Source organism: Mandrillus leucophaeus, unplaced genomic scaffold, assembly GCF_000951045.1.
Source record: "Mandrillus leucophaeus isolate KB7577 unplaced genomic scaffold, Mleu.le_1.0 Scaffold299, whole genome shotgun sequence".
Classification (NCBI taxonomy): domain Eukaryota; kingdom Metazoa; phylum Chordata; class Mammalia; order Primates; family Cercopithecidae; genus Mandrillus; species Mandrillus leucophaeus.
The window spans coordinates 3,311,104-3,333,209 of record NW_012103131.1 but is presented as its reverse complement, the minus strand read 5'-3'; the positions used below and the strand labels follow the sequence as shown (position 1 = coordinate 3,333,209).

The following is a 22,106-nucleotide window of genomic DNA, read 5'->3' as shown; positions in this document are numbered from 1 at the left end:
TATCAGGCACCAGTTTCTTCCTCTGAAAATAGGATAAATACTACATTCCTGAAAGAGAGATGATGAAAAAAATGTAACTATGAGAAAACGGTCAGGGCCACCATGTCAGGCACTTAGTGACCCAGTCATCTCTTTGACTTGTCTTCCCACCTCCTTCTCTCACTATCAGAACAGTATGAAAATGGCAGTGCCCATTGGCAGAACCCTGGGTTTCAGCCTGAGCAAACACCTTGTTAATAAATGCAATTGAATGGCTTCCTAGCTAACATTTATGGAGTGCCTGTTGTATGTCAGACCCTGTATAATGAATACTTCATGTTCATTACCCCACTTAATCCTAGATAACAATCCAGAGGCACACATTGCTGTGATCTTATGTCTTACGTTGCCATTGAGAAAACTGAGGCTGGGACAGTAAGCACAGAACAAGTCAGTGCACAGCCAGGCTTCACACTCGGGCCACCCACCTCCACAGTTACACCGATGGGTGGAGGCAGCGGGCAGAGTGGTTGTGCAAGGGCTTTGGAGTGAGTTAGGCCTGCGTTTATGCAGCCATTTGGACATTAATGAGTTCCTTGGCCTCTCACCATGGGATTATTACTAATAGTAATGGGATTATCTACTAGTAGTAGACTATTAGTTAGGTAGAACTTACTGAATGCTCACTCTGTGTGAGACGCTGTCCTGAATACTTCTTCCTGTGAGATAGATATGCTTAGTATTTTCACTTGTCAGATGAGGAGCCTGAAGAACAAAGGGTATGGGACTTTCCAGGCCCCCACAATGCGTAAAGCACAAGTGCAGGATTCAGGCTGCAGAGTCTGAGTCCTGAAGGGAAGCATCCAGGACATTACCTGGAGCAGAGTGGGCGTGGAGTAAGTGATGGTATGGAGTAAGTGACGGTGGTGAGTTCTGGTTATTCTGTCTCCACATTTAACTAGGCTTCGTTGTAGCCTAAACATCCCACCTTGTTGGTGATTTCATACACACGTTCACCTGCTGTTGAAAAGAAAGTCTGAGAACCTAAGAAACTCAGAGCCAGCCGGGCGCAGTGGCTCATGCCTGTAATCCCAGCACTTTGGGAGGCCAAGGTGAGCAGATCACTTGAGGTCAGGAGTTCCAGACCAGCCTGGTCAACATGGCGAAACCCCCCCTCTTCCAAAAAATACAAAAATTAGCTGGGTGTGGCGGCACATGCCTGTAGTCCCAGCTACTCAGGAGGCTGAGGCACAAGAACCACTTGAACTCAAAAGGCAGAGGCTATGTGAGCCGAGATCGTCCCGTTATACTCTAGATTATACTCCAGATGGGGAAGCATGCGTACTCTTTCCCAGTGGTGCTCTGGTACTTTTTCTTGCAGTTGTATTTTTCCCTTTTGTATATGTTTTGAGGATGAAGATAATGAAAAAGAGGAAAACCCTAGAAAGGTCACTGTAACTCTTTCTGGTGCTTTATAATGAAGTTTAAAATGCATTTTCCCATATATTTTCTTATTTTGATTCTCATAACAACCATATGGAATAAGCAGTAGGAGTATAGTTAATCCCAGTCACCTTGATGAAGAAACAGACAAGGTGCGTTAACTGACACCCGAGGCACACACGTGAAGGGGCAGAGCCGGCTCCGTGGCAGGCTTTCCGACTCCACCCAGTGCTCACTCCAGTTGTTCTGCTGTGAGGCTTGGAAAGTGGTTTGTTTACATGCTATGGATAAGTTTTGAATAAGTACTATTGATATTTGTGGGGTAGGAAGCAAAGTGGAACTCGATCTTTGGTTACTATTTCAAAGGGAATTTCCCTTGATGTAAAGGGTAGAGGAATAATGCTCTTGAATTTAAGGGAAGGTTATGCTCATGACCAGAGTTTAGAAAGGAAGAACTATTATTTCTCTGTTTTCTAAAAATGTAATGAATGCCCAGTAGCTGTATGATATATTTATACAATCCATTTTCGCTTTGTATTTCTTTAATCTATATTTAAAGATTTTGTTTGATCATAAAATGATAATATTCTGTATCAAATTGTGTTTGTTAATTGATCTGAAATTTATTATTTTTACTTTGGTGTGATGGATAAATGAACCGTCTCCTCTGAGATTACAGTTTGCTGACTGCTTTCAGATTTGTGTCCCAAATAAACCAATTGGATTTCTTTGTAAGACATTTAAGTTGCTTTTTTTAAATGACCAGTGTCTTTTTCTTTAAAGGTCTAGATTTAAATGTGTTTAATTTCACTATGCAAATTTGATTATTCAAGTTATGTTGATTTCCTGGTTCCCATTAAAATTCTTCTAGTACCAACTGTGGAAATAAGCTAATATTTCAAGCAAGGAATACTAAAACATTTATGAAAGCAATTTTTAAAACATTGCCTATAAAACATGAACAAAGTGAAAATGAAATTTTAGTTTGAGATGCTCTTCTTCACATTTGGTTACTAATAGTTTGCTTTGCTCACAGTTTCTTAGGGTCAACAAGCAGCCTTGGGCAATAGTCCAAATGGCCACTTAGGTATTTACAATTCACATATAATTTCATGTTTTACAGTCTGGGAAAGGTCTCTGAAAGAAAAATGGAATGCCAAGTCAGTGTATGTGGTTGGAAATGCTACTGCTTCTCTAGGTAAGGAGTCAAGGTAAAAATAAAACAACAAAAAATGGCTTAGCCTTTTCAGTTTTAAAAAACACTTTAACTCAGTTTAAAAATATTATTTTTTGCTTATTAAATTTGCAAAAATTAATTAAATATATGATACTATTGATAAGAATGCAATGAAACAAATATATTCAATCATTTCCAAATGGCATTAAAAATTGGTTTACATCTTTTGAGGACCACTTGGTCAGTATGTATGCAAAAGCTTTCTTAAAATGTTTGTACCCACTTTGGGAGGCCGAGGTGGGCAGATCACAAGGTCAGGAGATCGAGACCATCCTGGCTAACATGGTGAAACCCTGTCTCTACTGAAAAAAAATTCAAAAAAAATTAGCCGGGCATGGTGGCGGATGCCTGTAGTCCCAGCTACTTGGTAGGCTGAGGCAGGACAATGGTGTGAACCCAGGAGGCGGAGCTTGTGGTGAGCTGAGATCACGCCACTGCACTCCAGCCTGGGCAACAGAGCCAGACTCCATCTTGGAAAACAAAAAAAATTTTTGTACCCTTTGGCTGACTAATTCCATTGTGAATGTACATAATGCCCCTGAATTATGTACTTAAGTGGTTAAAATGGCAAATTTTATGTTGTATTTTTACTATAACTTTTTTAAAAGCCTAAATCTCCAGATAGTGATATTATCATTGGTTTTTACACTTTTCTTAATATTTTGTGCATTTTTCCAGTCTTGAGTTTATTCTTTTTAAAGCATAAAATGTAAATAGTAATCATTAAACATTTTAAATTAACATTAAACATTTTATATACTTAAAACAATGCTTAGCAATTGTCATAAATTAGCCTGTAACTTTGTTTCAGAAAGTTCAATTTGTCCAGTGAATTTGAAAATATTAGAGAAGTGTGTAAATGAGTGAAAATTGTTTAAGAGTTAAAAGCACATTTTCCAGAGAACAAAATGAAGTTGGGGAAGAAACCAGTTGGGAGTTGCTAAACTAATTAAAAGATTATTCCTAGATCTTCTGAGCAGCATGACTTTTACTATAAGCTCAGCAGATGAGCCAGGGAAAGGGAATCAGTGGCTTGGTTGCCAAGGAAACCATCTTCCCTCTCGCACATCTCCCCCCAAAAATAAGAATTTGCTTGTTACTTTCTTTTATCATTTTTTCCTGAATGAGGAGAGGAAAGAAAATAGACAGTTTCTTTCATTCTCTATATTTCTTACCAAAAACTCAACTGTCAAATATACAGTACATTTGTACACTTTCCAAACTTTCACACATTCACGGATAAGCAAACATTTTGAGCATCACATGTCCTTCAGTTTGATTTCAGTAGCATCACTATGCATTTTGCTGTCACTGTCCTGTCATATGAGAAGAAAACAAGAAAAAAGACTATGAGATACAATGATGAGCATCTATGTCTTGAGACTTAGAGTGGCTGAGAGAGGACCATATCAAGTGCAACACAAACAGCAGGGCCTTGGTCTCAGGCACTCACTGGACTCAGTCTGGTCTCTGTTTATTCACTTGTGAAGGAAAAGGACATGTTCTAAATGCAGGGAACATATTATCAAAGGAGAGAGGAAATTAGATATTTTGTAACTTTTAAAAATGTCTTTGAAAGGAAACCACATTTTTCCTTAACATGAAAGTCAATCACCCAACTTTGAACATTCTATTTTAGCTCACCTTTTCAGACATAATAATGTACAAAGGAGCTCTTTTGAGTAGGGTACAGGGAGGAGGCATTGCTTGAACTCTTGAGGTTTCTGTTCAACTAGAATCTCAGCAGGAACCTGGAGAGTTATCAGAAGTTGAGCACCAATAGCTGGGAGGAGACCAGGCCCAATGTATTAGTCATCTTTGCTGTGTAACAAATTACCCCCAAATTACCCCCAAAACTTACTAGCTAGAAACAAGCATTTATCATCTCAGTGTTTCTGTGGGCCAGAATCTGGGCATGATTTAGTGGGGTTCTCTGTAACCAGGCCATAGTCAAGCTGGTGGTCAGGGCTACAGACAACTTGAGGCTTGATTTGGGAGGGGAGGGCCTGCTTCCAAAATCACTCACATAGCTGTAAGCGGACCTCAGAAGATCTGCTTCCCAGCTCATTCACATGGGCGTCTCGAGAGGGCTACCTAAGACATGGCAGCTGGCTTCCCCTGTCACAAGGCAATCCAAGAGAGAGCGAAAGAGAGCACCTACCACTGAAGCCACAGTCTTTTTATAACCTAATCTTGGAAGTGGCATCCATCTCTTCTGCATTTCTTTTTGCTTGAATCAAGTAAGTCCAGCCCACACTCAAGTGGAGGGATGACACAGGGGCATGGATCACAGGGATCATTAGGAGCCACTTTACACTGCCCACAAGCCCTCTGGTCAAGAGCCACCCCTGGCTCCCTCGAGCCTGGGAATCAGGTTAGGGAAGTTGGACATTTGAAGCAAAGAGAAGATAAAGTAGACATTTTCTTGAAATAGAAATGAAAACAAGGTTCCAGTGAATAGCAAGGAGTTTTGCTGTGGAAATCCAGTGAGAGAAGATGCCAGTATTTCTTTATAAATGTTGCAACCTGACCTAATTTTACACGAATTAATGATTAATAATAGATGGCAAATAGTACATGCTGGCTGGGTGTGGTGGCTCACGCCTGTAATCCTAACACTTTGGGAGGCTGAGGCAGGCAGATCACTTGAACTTAGGAGTTCAAGATCAGCCTGGGCAACATAGTGAAACCCTGTCTCTATTTATTTAAAAGTAAATTTTTTTCAAAAGTACATGCTATGTAACGTTATACAGTAAGTCCTCACTTAACATTGTTGATAGGTTCTTGGAAACTGCCACTTCAAGTGAAATGAGGTATAATGAAACAAATTTTTTTCCTCACCAATGTTGTAATGAAAACAAGTTGAATGAAATGATGTTATTCAAGGACCTGCTGTGTGTCGTTTCACTTACAGTGGCAATTTCCAAGGATCTATAGTTGACATTAAGTGAGGACTTACTGTACTTGATCTACATAAAATCTGAGAATGTTATTTGGTTCGATAGTATGTGCATCTTTTAATAACATTTTAATTTGTATTGAAGAAGCAAAGATGTCTGGCTTGTGGGTTGATACCTTGCAACTCAGCCAGCCAGATCATAGGAAAGCCTTCCGTTTGGCTGCCCAAAGGTCAGGTGCCCCAACTTTCCCTTCTGATTGCAAGGTTGGACCTGGGCGCCATTTAGTAGCCACTGTTGCTTGACCTTGTAAACCCAGACCAGTGATGTCACAGAAGATAGTTTAGCAATTAACAACTTGGAAAGACTCTTTGTACCAGCCTGGGCAACATGGTGAGATCTCTTCTCTACCAAAAGTAACAAAAATTAGCCAAACTTGGTAGTACATTCTTATAGTCCCTTTAACTGTGGCAGTCAGTGTCTTAACCTCTCAAATGTCAAAAATACTCTCAGGTTTATTTAACACAATTGGAGACAATTTGAAGTTTCACTGTCAGCTTTTACTTGGGCAGAGCCCTTAAGATGGGCTTGCCCAGCCAGAGTGTTGATTGAAATGTTGTACCGACTTGAAGCAGAGTCAGTCTTGCCACATGCAGGGATTGAGACCTTAGACCAAATATGCATTCCCCAAACATTTCTTGAGAGCCTTCTGTGGACTGTGGGGTGGACCAGGTTGCCCCAGTGTCTGCCCTCACAAATAGAGCTGGCCACTGCTTAATAGCTTCCTTCTCTCTCAACTACAGTAGTAATTGTTTGGCTCACAGGGTTGTGGTGTAAGGATCAAATGAGCAAGTGCTTACTTTGTGATTAGCAAAGCTATGTATGAGAGTTAATGTTCTGGTTATGGTTATTATTGTTTCATTACTTGGGAAAAATGCATATTTATGTCAATATTGATTACCAGTGTCACTGCTAAGTTCTTATGTCTCCGTTCAGTTCCTGTGGGGTTTTGACAGGTTTTTTTGTTTGCTTTTGTTTTTAATGCATTTAGCTCTTCTCAACTCAGAGAGGAGGTCCAGCCTGGGTTGCCACTGTAGCATAAGCAAGGGCTTAGTTCCTGAACTGAGTTTATGGCTTTATTTTTCTTTGATTCAGCATGTTTTTAATGATCCATAAGTTAAAAGCTGCTGGTGTTTTTATTAAAGGTACCATTTGTTACTAACCAGCCGCTTGTGTGACTCCTAAGTGGACAGCCCACAGCACTTCCTTCCTCAGAGGCATTTGGCATTCCTGTGAGCAGGTAGCAGTGTTGACTGAGCCAGCCCCTGGGGCCTCCCTTCATCAGCACGCTTTGTGGAGTGGCCAAGTGTTTGCTGTCTGGAAAAGGGCAGGGGGAGCCTGCGCCTGTTAGCTTCTTACTTGGTTCATGAATAGGGTCTCACAGAAGTGCTGGTATAGCCCCTTATTCTCAACGACTTGTGTTTGTAGTGCTGTGGGTCCCTGTTAGCAGATTATTATGAAACCTTTCCTCCCCCTCCTTCCATTTTAGTTTGGCCGTGTCAAGCCATGACGGCTTTCTGGATGTGGTCTGGCCACATCCTCCCAACAAAATGAAGGCTCTGTAATGCCGATTCCTACAAAAAGTACCAAATGCCCATCATCTCCTTCCTGACTGAAGAGAAAACAGCCTTTGTTGAGCTCCTCCTAGATGGCAAGCAGTTTGCTCTTGTTATCTGACACAGTCCTTAAAACAGTTCCATATGGTTGGTGTTTCCCCCTCTTGTAGATGAGTTATGTGCGGCTCAGGGAAGGTAGTTAAGGCTGTGCTTTCCCTTACCTAACCTACACAACTGGGGTGCAGGTACCAGGACCTGATGCTTTCTCGTCTGAACAGACACTTGCGATCTTCCCTCAGTGGCTTTCAAGAAAAGACATCCTCTATGTGATTTGTAAACTGCATACCTGTGTATTTGCACGTTAAAAAATAACGCTGGAACAAAAGGACTTCAATAACCATGTTAAGAAATACATTTCTTTGTTGTTTTTCAGTGAGTAAAATTGGCCTGGATACAGAAGGAGAAACCTGTGGAAATGCAGAAAAGCTTGCAGAATATATTTGTTCCAGTAAGTAGAAAAAGATCACTCCAAATGAAGCACATTTATTGTTGTCCTCACAGCCACTACCTAGGGAAAAGAATATTTTCTCAGTGCATACTTGGTGGTGAGATTGATCGGTGAGCAGCGTGTAACCCACTCTGCGACCATAGCCTGTTTGTATTTGTGTATGTCTATACTTGTGTGAGGTTTAGCCCACTTCCTTCTACCTCCATACCAAAGAACTTGACTAGAACATAACACCAAAACAAAACATCTGGGAGATAAAACCAGAGGAGAGATCACTTGAGGGATTCCAAAGAGAGCAGAGGCAGGAGGTGTGAGTGGGTGCTCTCCCCTTCCAGAGGACTGTCCTTTCCCTTCTCAGGAGCTACTTCCATCTCTGAATTCCCTCCCCCAGCTTGCTCCCAGGTAAAGAGCTGACTCATCATTGGGCTGCCTTTGGACTTGGACTTCAAATGACACTTGTTCTAGGGGTGTTTGCATTTAAATGGGGACTTAGTCTTAAAGTAATTATGGAGTTTTAGGCTTCAGAAGATAGGCAAAAATTCTCGGAGCAAGAGAGATGGGAAGGCTGAACATCTACTTGTAGCGCAGCCCCACCTCTAAGGTGCATCTCTCTTCCCCTCTCTTCCCTGCATGTCCAGTACAACCACAGGCTCTTACCCCCTTGTCATTTGACTCCTCCCTGCTGTAGGTGTAAGATCACACACCCCCATGAGAGGACGAAGTAGAATCATCTTGTCTTAGATGGCTGAAGAGGAGGAAATCCAGGCTTTCCTAGAGATCATGAGCTGGCAGACTTCATTGGTTAAGGATAATTTAGGCTTTGCAGGCAAATGATCTGTCAGAACTACTAATCTCCGCACTAGAAGCATGAGAGCAGCCAGAGGAAATACACACACAGTGCGCTTGGCTTTGACCCCAGGCTGGAGTTTTCTGACACCTTTCTAAAACTCCTTGAGTGTCTGCTGAGCTGCGAGGCCAGGGTCAGATGAACTGCTGACAGCCGAGAGTTTGCTCTGAGGTTGGCCCTGGGGTGGTGATACCAGGATGAGTGGTGCAGGGAGAGAGTACACCTTAAATAGGTCTTTTTATGGCTTCTGAAACAGTGATAGATGGTGCTGTTTCCGGCAAAACAAAGTATTTGTGTTATTAAAAAAAAATCCTAAAGGTGATGTTGGCCTTTCTTGACGTGCAAACTTGTACACTAATGTCTTATAAGGCATTACTTGTAAGTCTTATGCATAAGTCATTGCTGTTGCCTGAAGGTTCTCTAGCTTATATTTTTCTATGTGCTACTGGGAGCTTGTTCTAGAGAAAGTCCTGCATCTTTTTCTACACTGTGGTCTGAGGATCCCTGGAGCTCAATTAGGCCCCTGACAGGGTCGTCTGGGGTGGGGGCGGAGTGAGCAGTCAGGGAACAGCAGAGATGCTGCCGGGCTCAGTGGATGCTTCCCAAGTTCTCCAATTCTTCTTTTTTCTCTTTTCCAATTTCTTTTAAAAATAACTTCATTGCACCTTTCTTGTGTCACTGTATGCTCTATGTTAACATTGAAGACTAGCATTTATTGAGTGCCCAGCGTGTCTCAGGTACGTAGACACGTGGCCTGTATGATGTCATTTAATCTTCACCATCACCCCATGGAGTCAGAATCATCTCCACTGCAAGCTGTGCTGTCCCGTATGGGAGCTACTAGCCACAAATGGCTATTTAAATGTAAATGTAAATTAATTGAAATTAAATACAGTTGAAAATTTAGTTCTTCAGTCACACTGGGTACATTTCACAAGCTTAGTTGTCACTGTGGCCAATGGCGCCAAATTGGACCACACAGAACATTCCCATCCTCGACCAAATTTCTTTCTGACTGTGCTGCTATAGCGACTTTTGGGGGACCAAGGCACAGATCTTGTCCAAGGTCACAAGCTATGAAGTGGCAGGCTGGAATTCACACTTAGCACAGCAAGGCCACTGCTCATCCCATGGCCCATCACATTCAGAGCCCTGACTGGCACCTGTTCCATGCCGACCTGCCCTCAAGGAGATGCTGGCCGAGCACCTCCATCCACTCTGATTTAGAGTGACTGGGGCTCCTGCAGGGGTGAAGACTTAAGTGTGCTTGACTCTGGTGGGCAGAGGCTTAAGGAGCCTCCAGTTGAGAGGAGCTACAGGCCTTTTCTGGCCACTCAGATGAATAAGCTCTAGTCCCAGTGTTTCAGCCACTTGGCAGTCCTGAGCCTGTGCCCTCCTTAGTTCACTGGATGTGCATTCATCGGCTCAGACAGGGCTTTCAGGCATTGACGCATTGACTGACACCTCCCTTGCCCCACCCCCCATATTCCTTCCCACATCACAGGAGAACAAGTCAGTTCAATATGGTTCGGCAGATGTTTACCCAGGAGCACCTGTGTGCCAGGCCCTTTGCAGGGCATAGGGACTGAAGAGGAGTTTGACTTCATTCCTGTCTTCTGGGAGCTCCCAGCCTAGCTGGGGCTGGAGGTGGGGATAGGGTGGGGAACATAGACATCAGTAACCATTATAAGGCAGGATAGATTAAGTGACCAGACGAGGTATGAACAGTTTTTGTATGGTGGGCCTGCTATTAAGATATCTGTTTCTACCTATAAAACACTCAGGATACCAAATAGGTGGGTTTTTTTCTCATACCAGTGACCAGTGCTACAGATACGAGCTGGGTGTCCTACAACTTAATTTTGACATTGCCCAGAATTAACCCAGACCCCACAGTTTCAGGGCTCAGTCTTAGCAAACTGTCCCCCACTTTAGATACAAGTATTGGATGCTGAGGGACCTCTGTCCAAGTTGGCTACAAGTCAGGAGTTCCCACGACTCCCTACTCAGGTTCAGTAATTTGCTAGAATGGCTCACAGAACTCAGGGAAACACTTATGTGTACTGATTTTTATAAAGGAGATAGTAAGGACACAGATAAACAGCCAGATGAAGAGGTCTGGAAGGGTCCTGAGCACACAGGAGCTTCTGCCCCCATGGAGTTGGGATGCGCAACCCTCCTGGCACGTAGATGTGTTCACCAACCCAGAAGCTCTCCAAACTCGTAGTTGAGGGTGGAGATTCCATAATGTAGGTACCGTTGTTTAAATCATTGACCCCTGGTGACTAACTCCATCTCTAACCCTTTGATCACATGGTTCCCTCTGGCCTTCAGCCCCCATCCTGAAGTTTTCTAGGGGCCACCACCAGTCACCTCATTAGCATAAACTCCAGTATGGTTAAAAGAGGTTTATTATGAATGACAAAAGATGCTCCTCTCACCTCTTATTAGGAAGTCTTAGGGTTTTAGAAGCTCTGTGTCGTGAACGGAGGAAAACAAAATATTTCCTCTTGTATCAAACTAACATGGCAGGGTTTCCAAAAGAAGGCAGAGGTCTTCAGGAAAGTCTGTACAAAAGGCATGGCCTCCTCTCCACTGAGAAGGGTAGGCCCTCCCTTAGGCAGTTGCCATGGCCAAGCCTTCCCACTCAGAGGGAGCCACCGAGCAGAGACGTGGAAGGAGAGGGGTTTCCTGGAGAGTACGGCATGGCAGGGGCAGTGGGTGGCAAGCTGGGGAGCACTGAGTAGCCTCTGAGAGTCGACCGGAGCCTGGAGGCACCGGGCCTTACGTTAGCCTCTGCGGGTCAGACTCAGGCTGGATTGGTCCTCCCTGGGCCAAGACAGGAACACAGCACTGCCTGCTCCCTCTTAGTGGGAGGGCATCCCAAGCTGCAGCCAGGAATGGGCCCAAAAGGCAGTCACTGGATTAGGACCCAGTTCTCTTGTTCCTGGGACATTTTAGGAGTGTCTCTGAAATTTATCCCTTAAGTAAAAAGAGCTTTTTTGTTTGTTTGTTTCGCTCTGTCACCCAGGCTGGAGTGCAGTGGCACGATCTTGGCTCACCGCAAGCTCCGCCTCCCTGGTTCATGCCATTCTCCTGCCTCAGCCTCCCGAGTAGCTGGGACTACAGGTGCCCGCCACCACGCCCTGCTAATTTTTTTATATTTTTAGTAGAGACGGGGTTTCACCGTGTCAGCCAGGATGATCTCGATCTCCTGACCTAGTGATCTGCCCGCCTTGGCCTCCCAAAGTGCTGGGATGACAGGCGTGAGCCACTGCGCCCAGCCAAAAGGGCATTTTTTAAAACCTACAGAGGCTTCGCAATCTAAGAGCAGGGCCTGGGGCTCTGTGGCAGGTCTTGCCTTGAAGGGAGCCGTCTTCCCACAGCTCATTGTGCTACAGGGCTTGCTGGCAGGCAGCTTCCGCAGGGGTCCTGGAGGCTCTGGGGGCATAACAGAAATACTATAAGGGAGTCCGAGGGCCTGTTACGAGTCCGACATACATTGGCATTTTGTGCATGCCTCTAATTGTCTGACGTATTGTACTGAGCTGTGACATGGGAATGATTACTAGACCTGCTTTTGCTCATGAAGAAACTGAGCTCAGAGAGGGAAAACTTGTCCAGAGGAACAGAGCTAATAGTGCTAGGCTGGGGCTCAAACCTAGGACTGGCTGACTCCAAAGCTCTTCCTGTTTCCTTCGCTCTGTGTGCTTCTAAAAGGTACTTAGTCCAAAATATGCTCAATTCTCTTCCATCAGTGAAGAAGTCAAAGGAATCTTCTGAAGTGAAGAAAGTGGGTTCTAGGAGCTCATCCCACTAGTTTGTGGGTTTGATTGCCCTTGTGCTGATGAATCATTGGAGTAATATCTGTGGTTTAGCCACATCCTTGGTGGCAAGGCGGTGAGGAAAGCCCCTGAGGGTGAGGCCAGCCTGAGCCCCAAGGGAAAGGGGATGCTAGGACCCCCTGCCTCCGCTCATCTCTAGGAGCACACAGGGACTCACACAGATGCCTCAGTCTGCACCGCTGGGAGTTCGTGCCATCTCAGACCTACCCTCCCGACCTGGGCTGTACATAAAGAGATACTGCTAGGCTTTCTCTAGAACATTTCATGAGCCAGCACTGTGAGACATTTTCAAGCTAAAAACATACAGTTCAGGAGACTGTAATCCATGGTAGAAAGTGTTCACCATTTGCTGCTAGTAAAGACGGTTGGCCCTGTGCTTCTCTGGCCACTTGTGCCACATGATGTTCCCGGGAGAGGCCTCTGCATGCACCAGTGTGGAGAAGCCCTCTGGAGGCCAATTCAAAGAGCACCTGAGGCCAAGCAGCTGAAAGGAAAAGGCCTGATGGCCAGCGTGTTGCTTTCTGTGGAATGTTCCAGACTGTGGATTGCTGGCGGTCATTCTCTTTAACAGCAGCCTAGACAAGCAGTGACTCTCTTATGCAGCCAGGTGTTGAAATAGCTGCAGGAAAGCCATAGACAGTTGTTCCAGCTTTCCACATCAGAGAGCACTGGTTGGGCCCCGTGCCACATGGCCCCAGTACCATGGGATCGCTTCTCAGGTCATGGAGCCACACATCGGTGTGAAGGGTTCACTCCAGGGGCTCCTGGTACAGGATGCAGATGGGTCCTGTCTGACTCCAGGCTTTTCGTTTCTAATGTTGTTTCTAGAGAGTCACCGTCACAGCATTAAATGGTATCAAAGCCCTTCTTTTAAAAATGTAGAAATAAATGTAAATGGTAGATCTTGACATTGCTTGTGGGATTAAGATCTAAAAAGAATAATAATTATTTCTGTGGGTGGGCTAACAATTAGCTCTTTGATAGAATAGGTGGCTCCTGCCTGTTTTCAGTGAAGAGAATGAGCTGTACCCACAGTTCGTTCTGGAAGGAGACAGAAGTGAACCTCTGAGTCATTGTTCATTAGAAGACCCAGAACCATCAGGCTGGTGTTCCTGCTTTGCAAACACAAGGCAGAAGAGATCACTGTCACTTTTGAGTGATCACATTGGTGTTTCAATTAACTGACTCAAGGCTTGGTTGGGTAGACATTAACATATTCTGACCTTATCTGGGAGAATACTGGTCTGCATTCTTTGCAAAGCTTCTGCTGTTTCCTCTAATTTATTACCAGCATATCTATGGGTCCTAATAAATCTTCCATTTGCAATTAGAATATCCAAATAAAAATCCATGTTGACTGCTAATAAGGACCTTCACCTTGGCTTTACCAAGGCATTAAAGATTTTTCTTTCTCAGTAAACTTTGAAGCCTGATTTTAAAAGCTAAAAATCTACCTCCAATGCTCGTAGTAAACAGGCCGATTCATAGCTATGCCTGTTTATTTTAGTTAACACTTACTACTTTGTGGCAGGCACTATTGTAAGTGCTTAAAGCTATTAATCCATTTAATCTGATAACTTATTGTTCTGATAGATTCTCCTTCTTTTCCAGATATCTCCTCTAATGGGAAAGTAATTACACGCTACATGGTAAAAGGTAGAATACGGTATAACTTTAGAAAAGAGAGAAACCGTGTGGGCAGAAAGATTGCACTACAGTTTATTTGAAATGTCCTCCTGGACTGGGAAAGTTTCTGCAGCCTGGCAGACCTGCCGGGCATTCCTTCCGTTCCTCCGATCAGCCTCCTCATCCTTACTGTCTGCACTCAGGCGCCCACTGTCTGCTTGAACTGATTCCCATGGCAGTGCCCGAGAGGGGAAGTCGTTGTAAACCTGGAAGTTGTTACTGTTTCACAGATGTGTGCATGTCCTTCAGTAAGATGACATTTTAAAAAGTCGGTCTCATTGATGCAGGCCTTTTTGCTCCTTAATTCAGCTAAATCTGGGTTCTTGTCTCATGATCCGGAAAAATTAGGCATGTGAACACATTGAAGGGTGAGAAGGGCAGAATTTATTAAGTGAAAGGAAAGCTCTCGGCCGGGCGCAGTGACTCACGCCTGTAATCCCAGCACTTTGGGAGGCCGAGGCAGGTGGATCACCTGAGGTCAGGAGTTTGAGACCAGGTCAGGAGTTCTGGCCAACATGGCAAAACCCCATCTCTACTAAAAATACAAAAATTACCTGGGCTTGGTGGCCACGTCTGTAATCCCAGCTACGCAGGAGGCTGAGACAGGAGAATTGCACGAGTCCAGGAGGCAGAGGTTGCAGTGAGCCGAGATCGCGCCACTGCACTCCAGCCTGGGTGAAAGAGTGAGACTTCATCTCAAAAAAAAAAGAAAGAAAGCCTCTCAACAAAGAGAGGGATTCTCCAAGCAGGTTTCTTCCTCATTATTGAATACCAGGGGTGCCACACATGAGCTGATGAGGCCAGGCTCCTGCCCTCCGTAAGGTGTGAATTCCTGGTGGTGCTGCCCCGTTCCCCCAGTGCACACACAAGGATGCCCAGGCAAGCCATAGGTAGTATTGGAAAAGGCAACATTTGATTGGTTAAAAAGCATTATTCAGAAATAATCAACTGGGAAAGGGCAGACAAATGGGCAGACGTTCTGCCCCTGGGTCACTGGTTTCACCCGGGACCAGCAATCTGGTCTTTCAGCCTTCAGGCTATTTTAGGCTTGAAAGTGAGGTCTTACCGGGGACCCTTCCCTATCTACCTAGGCATTTGTCTGCCTCCTGCTTGTATAATCATTTTCTTAATTACCTGCAGTGACTTTATCAAGCCCCCTCCTGAGCTGCGTGATAATGATACTCTGTTGGGATTTTCAGGGTTGTTACTCATCATCAGCCCTGACGGCCCAGAATTCCAGGCCTCCTTCCTGTTAAATGAACGGAGAGCAGAGCCTCTGAGCTCCACGATTCACTATTTTTGTGTCAGCCTTAACCATCCCATTGGCCTGTTGGGGCTGAAAATAAATCCACAGGCATTAAGCATATTCCAAAAGGGCATGACTCCTTTGTCTTTGGCTTTTTGAAGTGGGTTAGTTTTCAGGAAATGTAGTTGTAGCAGATCTCCCCTCACCAGCAAAGGAGGACTCAGCCAGGACATTTTCAAGTTTTTCTCCTTTCTGCTGACAGGGTGGTGCCTTTTCAGTGAAGTCAGCTGAGCCGGTTGGACATTTGTGGGCCCCGTGTGCCTGCAGAGCCAAGCTCCCTGCAAGGCACAGGTGGTGGAGAGTTAGAGACAAGCAGCCGCCCTCAGGGAGCCCCGTACCCCTTCAGCCCAGCCTTGTGAGTCAGAGATAAGAACGAGCAGCCCAGGACTCCACTGGACCCTCACAAGAGGTGCTGCCAAGGGGAGATTCCTGTATCTTTCCAAGGTCCCTTGCACGCCTGTAGGGCTGGGCTTGCTGAAAAACTAGACTGTAGTTTTCTTACTGGATCCCCAGGAAGAGCTTTGGCCCCTAACATCTTCCACCCAGCACTCTCCCACACACACGTAGACACACAGACACAGGGAAGAAAATTGCACCTGAACATGGCTTTGAAAATATGTCTCTAGGGATGACTGTACAGAGCATGAAAACATTTCCTCACACGGGAAGAGAGAAGTCAGCAGGCATCCATTAACTATATTTAACAATCTCCCAAGTTGGTACTGATATTTACAGAGCAGTTTAAATAAAGAAAACATTCACCACTATGTAGCCTTTATAACTTGAAATTAAGTGGCCTGCAGTTATTCCTGTTACTTGGCTGCTGCTTGCTGGAGATGGTACTGGATGGAAAGAGGTTGTTTTGCTCCTTCCTCTCATCGCAGTCACCAGAGAAGATGTGATCAGAGAGATCATAAGGATGTGAGAAAATATGCAATGTGTATGAACAACGCCCATTAGAATTTCTTGTATCTTACGGACGGATGTGGGGAGAAATGGCTCGTTCTACTAAAATGCATTGTTTTCACATTTGGGGAAGATTCTGGCATTTGACAACTCATCAGTTTTTTTGAACAGTATTGTTGCAAATTGGCGTTCAAATCCTATGTTGTCCTCACTATTCTGCAAAGAGTTAAGGGCTGCAAATGCCCTAAGTCTTCCCAGAGTGGAGATGCTGGGAGCAGAGGTAGTGGTGAAAGTAGAGGCAGGCCATTCTCAGCAGGCTTCTCTCTCTGAGGCCTGTGCATTCGCCTTTTGGCACTTGGCCTAGTGGCTGTTGGTGTGGCTAGAAGCCGAGTGGGCAGTCAGCTTGTCTTTGTTGGAGGTGACTGCAGAGCCACTCCTGGCTGCCGGTTACCTGCTGCCTCCTGAGCATGAGCCCTGGCTCATCCAGAGCCTCTTTAAAGGTAGAAAATGTTTGCCCCAGTGCCAGCCAGCACCGGGCCTGATCTTTACTTTCCTGACTTAGTTAAGGTGCAAAGCCTGCCTTCTAAATAGTGAGTGCAGGCTAGGGAGTCACTTCAGGATCAGAGGGAGTTAAAAAAATGTGACTAACTTGTTTGTGTGGATGTTCATTTTCTGAGCACCTCAGCACACATTACCTCTTATGATCTCCATATAACGAACAGCCCTTCAAGTTCAGCAAGGTAGCAGGTGCTCTTCCCGTTACAGATGCTGAAACTGAGTCCTAGAAGCATAGCCAGGCCTGGAGCCCGGGGCTGCTTCCCCTCCCCAAAGCTGCCCCTCCCCATTCCCCTGTGCACAGGCACTGGCCCTGAGTTTTCACAAAGCCTGGTTATGTATTCACAGGGGAGTCCTCAGCACTGCCTCTTCTATTTCCCTGTGGAAACCTCAAAAGAGAAATCCTGCCGAAAGCGCTCAAGGACAAAGGTGAGTAGAATGCTCTGACCGCATCCCTCACCACTTTGGGATTCACCAGTAGCCTTTGCAGTGATAGAAGTGGTGGGTGGCCCTGCAGAGAGCACACAAGGGAGCCGGGCTGGGTTAGATAAGCCAGGCCAAGAGACACAGGGACCATCCTCATGGGAAGTGTGGACATGCAGTCTGCACTTTCCTTTCTTTGGATCCGCTCTTCTCAGCTTATTTGGCTCAAGCTAGGAGCACACAGTGTGTGTCCAGTCCTTCACCAAGAGGACAGGAGATCGAGGTGTGGAGGTGGCCCCTGGGCAGATAACTGAGGTCACAAACCACAGAATTGGTTCCACATGTAGAAGAAAGTCTACAAATGTAGCCGATCTTGTAATAGCACACAGCACCCTCCAGCCAAGCCACACAAGCCCCACCTGCCCCTCTAGCTCCACCTGCTGTGGCTCCCAAGACTGTCAGCATCTAGAAACCAGTTCTTGCCTCTGAAGCATGCCACCATCCTTGACTCAGACGTCTTGGCTGTCACCTGCGCACCTTTTGCCGTCACGTAGTTGGTCTGGGAGCAAGGTATATCAGTGGTTTGGAGTATGAGCTTTAGGATGAGATAAAAACAGATTTGAATTCTCCCCCTTGCTGTTTATTAGCTATGTGAATGAAGGTAAGTGATGTAATTTCTCTGTGCATCATTATCCTTACTGTGAAATATGGTTATCTGTGCATAACCATAGTATCCGCCTCACAGAGGTGTTCAGAGATCATGTAGCCTGACGCCTTGTTCTCGAAAGGCAAGCTCTTCATGGAACTATGACTGTTACCGTCTCTCCCAGGGTTTTGAAGCTCTAACGGTCCACATGAGCTGTGTAACCCAGGATGACCTTAGACCTTGTAACTTTCCCCCCATATTAAAATGGAGCTAGAGCTAGATCATATCCCCTTTTTTTTTTTTTTTTTTTTTGAGATGGAGTCTTGCCCTGTTGCCCAGGCTGGAGTGCAGTGGCGCAATCTCGGCTCACTGCAAGCTCCGCCTCCTGGGTTCACGCCATTCTCCTGCCTCAGCCTCCCAAGTAGCTGGGACTACAGGCGCCCGCCACCGCTCCTGGCTAATTTTTTGTATTTTTAGTAGAGACGGGGTTTCACCGTGTTAGCCAGGATGGTCTCGATCTCCTGACTTCGTGATCCGCCCGCCTCGGCCTCCGAAAGTGCTGGGATTACAGGCCTGAGCCACCGTACCTGGCCAGATCGTATCCCTTCTACCCATATCATCTGTCTTCTAAAACTACCAGGTAATAAGATCAGCAAAATCATTAGCTTTTCGGGAACAGGAAAATACCAATATAAAATAAGAGAAAGCTTGGTCTCAGTTACCCTTAAAGAAATAATATATAAATCAGAGTTTTGATACTTCAGTTTATTTCTTTAGTTTTCGGGGATATGAAATGGCGATAGGTTGCTGTTTTATGCTGAAATTATCATAATTTCTTCTGAGAGAGTTTTACATTTTGTTTTCAGAAGCCGGAGTTTTCACTACCTTTCACCTACCATCTGGCTGCCTCTCATAAGTCAATATCTGATTGAAATTGCACAAGTCCCTTCAGTGCCTGGTGCCTCATAACCAGCCCTGAAAACCCCTGGGAATGTTCAGAGTCACTGAATGGCACAGGGAGGAATGTGGGAAAGTCCACCGCTTAATCAGTTCACGTCCAAGTGGACACACTGAGGCCCAGAGAGGGGGCGTGTGACCATGCAGAGGCACAGCTAGAGTACAGCCGGGGATCTGGACTCCAGGCCTCTCCCGAGAGCTGCCCTTCCCTGACTTGGTGGTGTCATGCAACCTGTCTGCCTGGGATCCATGGAGTGACTAGGGACGGCCTTGTGTGGACAAACCTACATAAGCCTGGGAACAAAAGGCATCCTGGATACAAATGAAGGCTTTGGTTTCTGGGCCTTTGTTCTTTTTCTGCCGTCTCAGCCCCCTCTTCCACAGGACTTCTCCACAGCATTCAGCAGGCTGCAGAGGGCTGTTCAAGGCCTCTCTGCTGAGTCTGGCCTCTCAGCTTCCAGGCAGCTGGTTCCAGGAGGGTGGTGCTATGCTGTGAGGTGGCGGAGGCCCCATTGTGTGCCCAGTGTGGTAAAGCGTTTCCTGCTTTTGATTGTGCCCAGGGATTGCCATGGAAAGCGTAACTGTGTATCAGACAATTCCACACCCAGGAATCCAAGGGAACCTGAACAGCTACTATTCCCAGCAGGTACGTGGCGTTTCGGGGGAGAGCTCTGGCAGGGTGGGTGTCCAGGTGGGGAAGCACAGGGTGAGGGGCATAAGCTCACAAATACTGGTTCTACATGTGCTTTCACTGTCTCCAGCTGTCACCTGCATGCCTTTTCCTGTCACATAGTTGGTCTGGGATTCTAGAATTAGGAATGGAAACAATTTTGTGGTTGTTTCATGAAATGTCTATTGCAAGCTGATTTGAAATCAGTGATTTCAATAAGAGGTGCTTGTGGTAGGTGGTCTATGAAACCTCCCTGATTGGAGAGGTTAATGTGGTGACTTTGAGGAAGTGGTAAGTTTTTATAGGGGTTAAAGGAGATAATTTACAAAAAGCTTTTTGTACAGCATCGAAGATACATGCAAGCCTGAGGTAAATAGTGGCCTTGATGTTATCATTGTTTTTCATCATGTGGGAGCGCTGGTGGAGCTGGAGGGGCAGAGGCTGAAAAGGGAGGCTGGGCCCATAGTGGGAAGAGCTGACAGTGGCCACCAAGGAGTCTGGATTGAATTTGGGAGTCCACGGGGACTGTTGGAGGACTCAGGCAGGAGAATGGATAGCTCTTGCTTGAGTTCCTTGATGTCTTCAGCATTTATATGCAGTAAAACACCTCCCTTTCCTCTCCCAGGGCAGGCTTCTGAATGTCTTGCCTGGTATTGGGAGGGCCTGATAGAACAAACCAAACGCAGAAAGGCCAGGCAGGCTCATCTGCCTGCTGTACTTCCCGAGGGAGGGAGCATTGATGGAGTCAGCACTGCCTCACACTACTGCCTTGTGTGATCAGTGCCATATGACCACAGGAGCTAGAGGCATTGTCTAGGCTGCTGGGCATATGAGCTCCATGATGCCCATGTCCTCTGGCCAGGCAGACACAGACCTGAGGGCCAGCAGAGCGACCAAGGAGCAGCACCACCTTTCTGATGGCAGCCTGCTCTTTCCAGCAGTTCCCTACCAGAATCCTGCTCACTGGAGCAGAGATGTCAGCATCAACCAGGAACCACACCTGTGCTAAAACCGCCTGGGCGGCCTCTGGCTTGAGGGCTCGATGCCGACGAAACTGGAGGAATGTTGTCTCTCCTCAGTCTCATGGCAAGGACTGATCTTGTTTTCTCTTCCCCACAGGGGGTTCCAGCCAGCATCACATTTTTCAGTCCCTCTGGCCTCACATACAGTCTCAAGCATATTCAGGAGTTATCTGGTGACAATATCGATCAAATTAAGGTAAGTTATTCAATGGGCTTTTGGTCTTTTTCAGATTAGTTTTTTTGGTTTTGGTTTTTGTTTGTTTGTTTGTTTTTTTAATCTTGACGGATTATCCTAGGGCTCCAGTGTCAAATGAGACACCCCTGGCCTAGCAGGTGCCTTAGAATTGGAAGGGCAGCTCTACCTCCTGCTGGGCTGTTGCACAGACTGCTCACCTTCTCCCAGCCCATTTCCTCACCTGCAGCATGGGGATAATTGTCTCTCTGTGGCTTTCATAGACATATGTATGGTCTTCCCTGCTTAGGATGAGTCTCAGAATTACATGAGGGAATTTGAGTAAAGTCCTTAATTAGCTGAGGGCTTGGTACAGGTGTTAGCATCCTTTCCTTCCTTTCCCCCATCTTATGTTTGCCATTATTATCTATTCTAAAAGCAGTCACCGTTTTCATGTCTTTTAAAGGGTTTACATTCACACTTACTAGGGACTGTATTTATTATGAGTCTACAAATAACCACAACTCTTGTGTCTGTAATAGAAATACCCTTGAACTGGCTCCAGAGGGACTGAGGAGAGGGTGCAGGATGTGACCCAGAACCCAAGGGCAGAAACTGCCACTCACTGCAGTCAGGAAGAGCAAAAGGCTTCACCTGCCTTCTCACAGGTGCATCTCATGTGGGGAGTACGCACTGCTTTCCCAGTTTTCAGAGACATCAGATGGCCTGTCTGTAGGTCACGCTGCTGAGAAGGAAGAGCTGCAGTTTGAACCTGGGAAGACTGATTCCACATTGTCAGCCATGGTGGTGCCTTGCCATGGTCTCAGGAGCTGCTGAGCAGTTGATGGACTTCTGGGCAGTAACTGATATAATTCCCACACCAGTCCAGTGGTGGGTATCTAGAAAAAGAGGTCAGTGGTCCTCATTACAGGTGAGGACACTGAGGCCCAGAGAGGTTAAACAACTTGCCAAAGTCGTGTGTTGAGTCACTGGAAGGCCCAGGACTCACACAGGCCACTGAGGAAGAAAAACAATATCTGAATCTTGTGGTTAGAAAGATTAGAGAGAGAGGCCAGGCGTGGTGGCTCCCACCTGGAATCCCAGCACTTTGGGAGGCCGAGGCAGGCGGTCACCTGAGGTCAGGAGTTCCAGACCAGCCTGACCAATATGATGAAAACCCCATCTCTACTAAAAATACAGAAATTAGCTAGGCGTGGTGGCATGCGCCTATAATCCCAGCTATTTGGGAGGCTGAGACAGGAGAATTGCTTGAACCCCGGAGACTGAAGTTGCAGTGAGCCGAGATCGCACCACTGCACTCCAGCCTGGGCAACGAGAGTGAAACTCTATCTCTGCCCCCTCTTGCCCCCGCCGCCCAAAAAAAAAAAAAA

General features: G+C 45.9%; 1 protein-coding gene across 2 annotated transcripts in view; it reads left to right on the top strand.

Moving 5' to 3' along the window:
• Nucleotides 1-22,106, top strand: part of UROS (uroporphyrinogen III synthase) — a 29,061-nt gene that overhangs the window by 2,171 nt on the left and 4,784 nt on the right. Inside the window, exons 4-8 of one of the 2 annotated variants that reach the window (XM_011986431.1) lie at nucleotides 2,546-2,620; nucleotides 7,606-7,680; nucleotides 17,174-17,254; nucleotides 19,412-19,497; nucleotides 20,641-20,739. In XM_011986431.1, the coding sequence (XP_011841821.1) occupies nucleotides 2,546-2,620; nucleotides 7,606-7,680; nucleotides 17,174-17,254; nucleotides 19,412-19,497; nucleotides 20,641-20,739 (416 nt within the window). The remainder of the gene's footprint in view (nucleotides 1-2,545; nucleotides 2,621-7,605; nucleotides 7,681-17,173; nucleotides 17,255-19,411; nucleotides 19,498-20,640; nucleotides 20,740-22,106) is intronic. The other variant, XM_011986432.1, reaches the window with a different exon arrangement.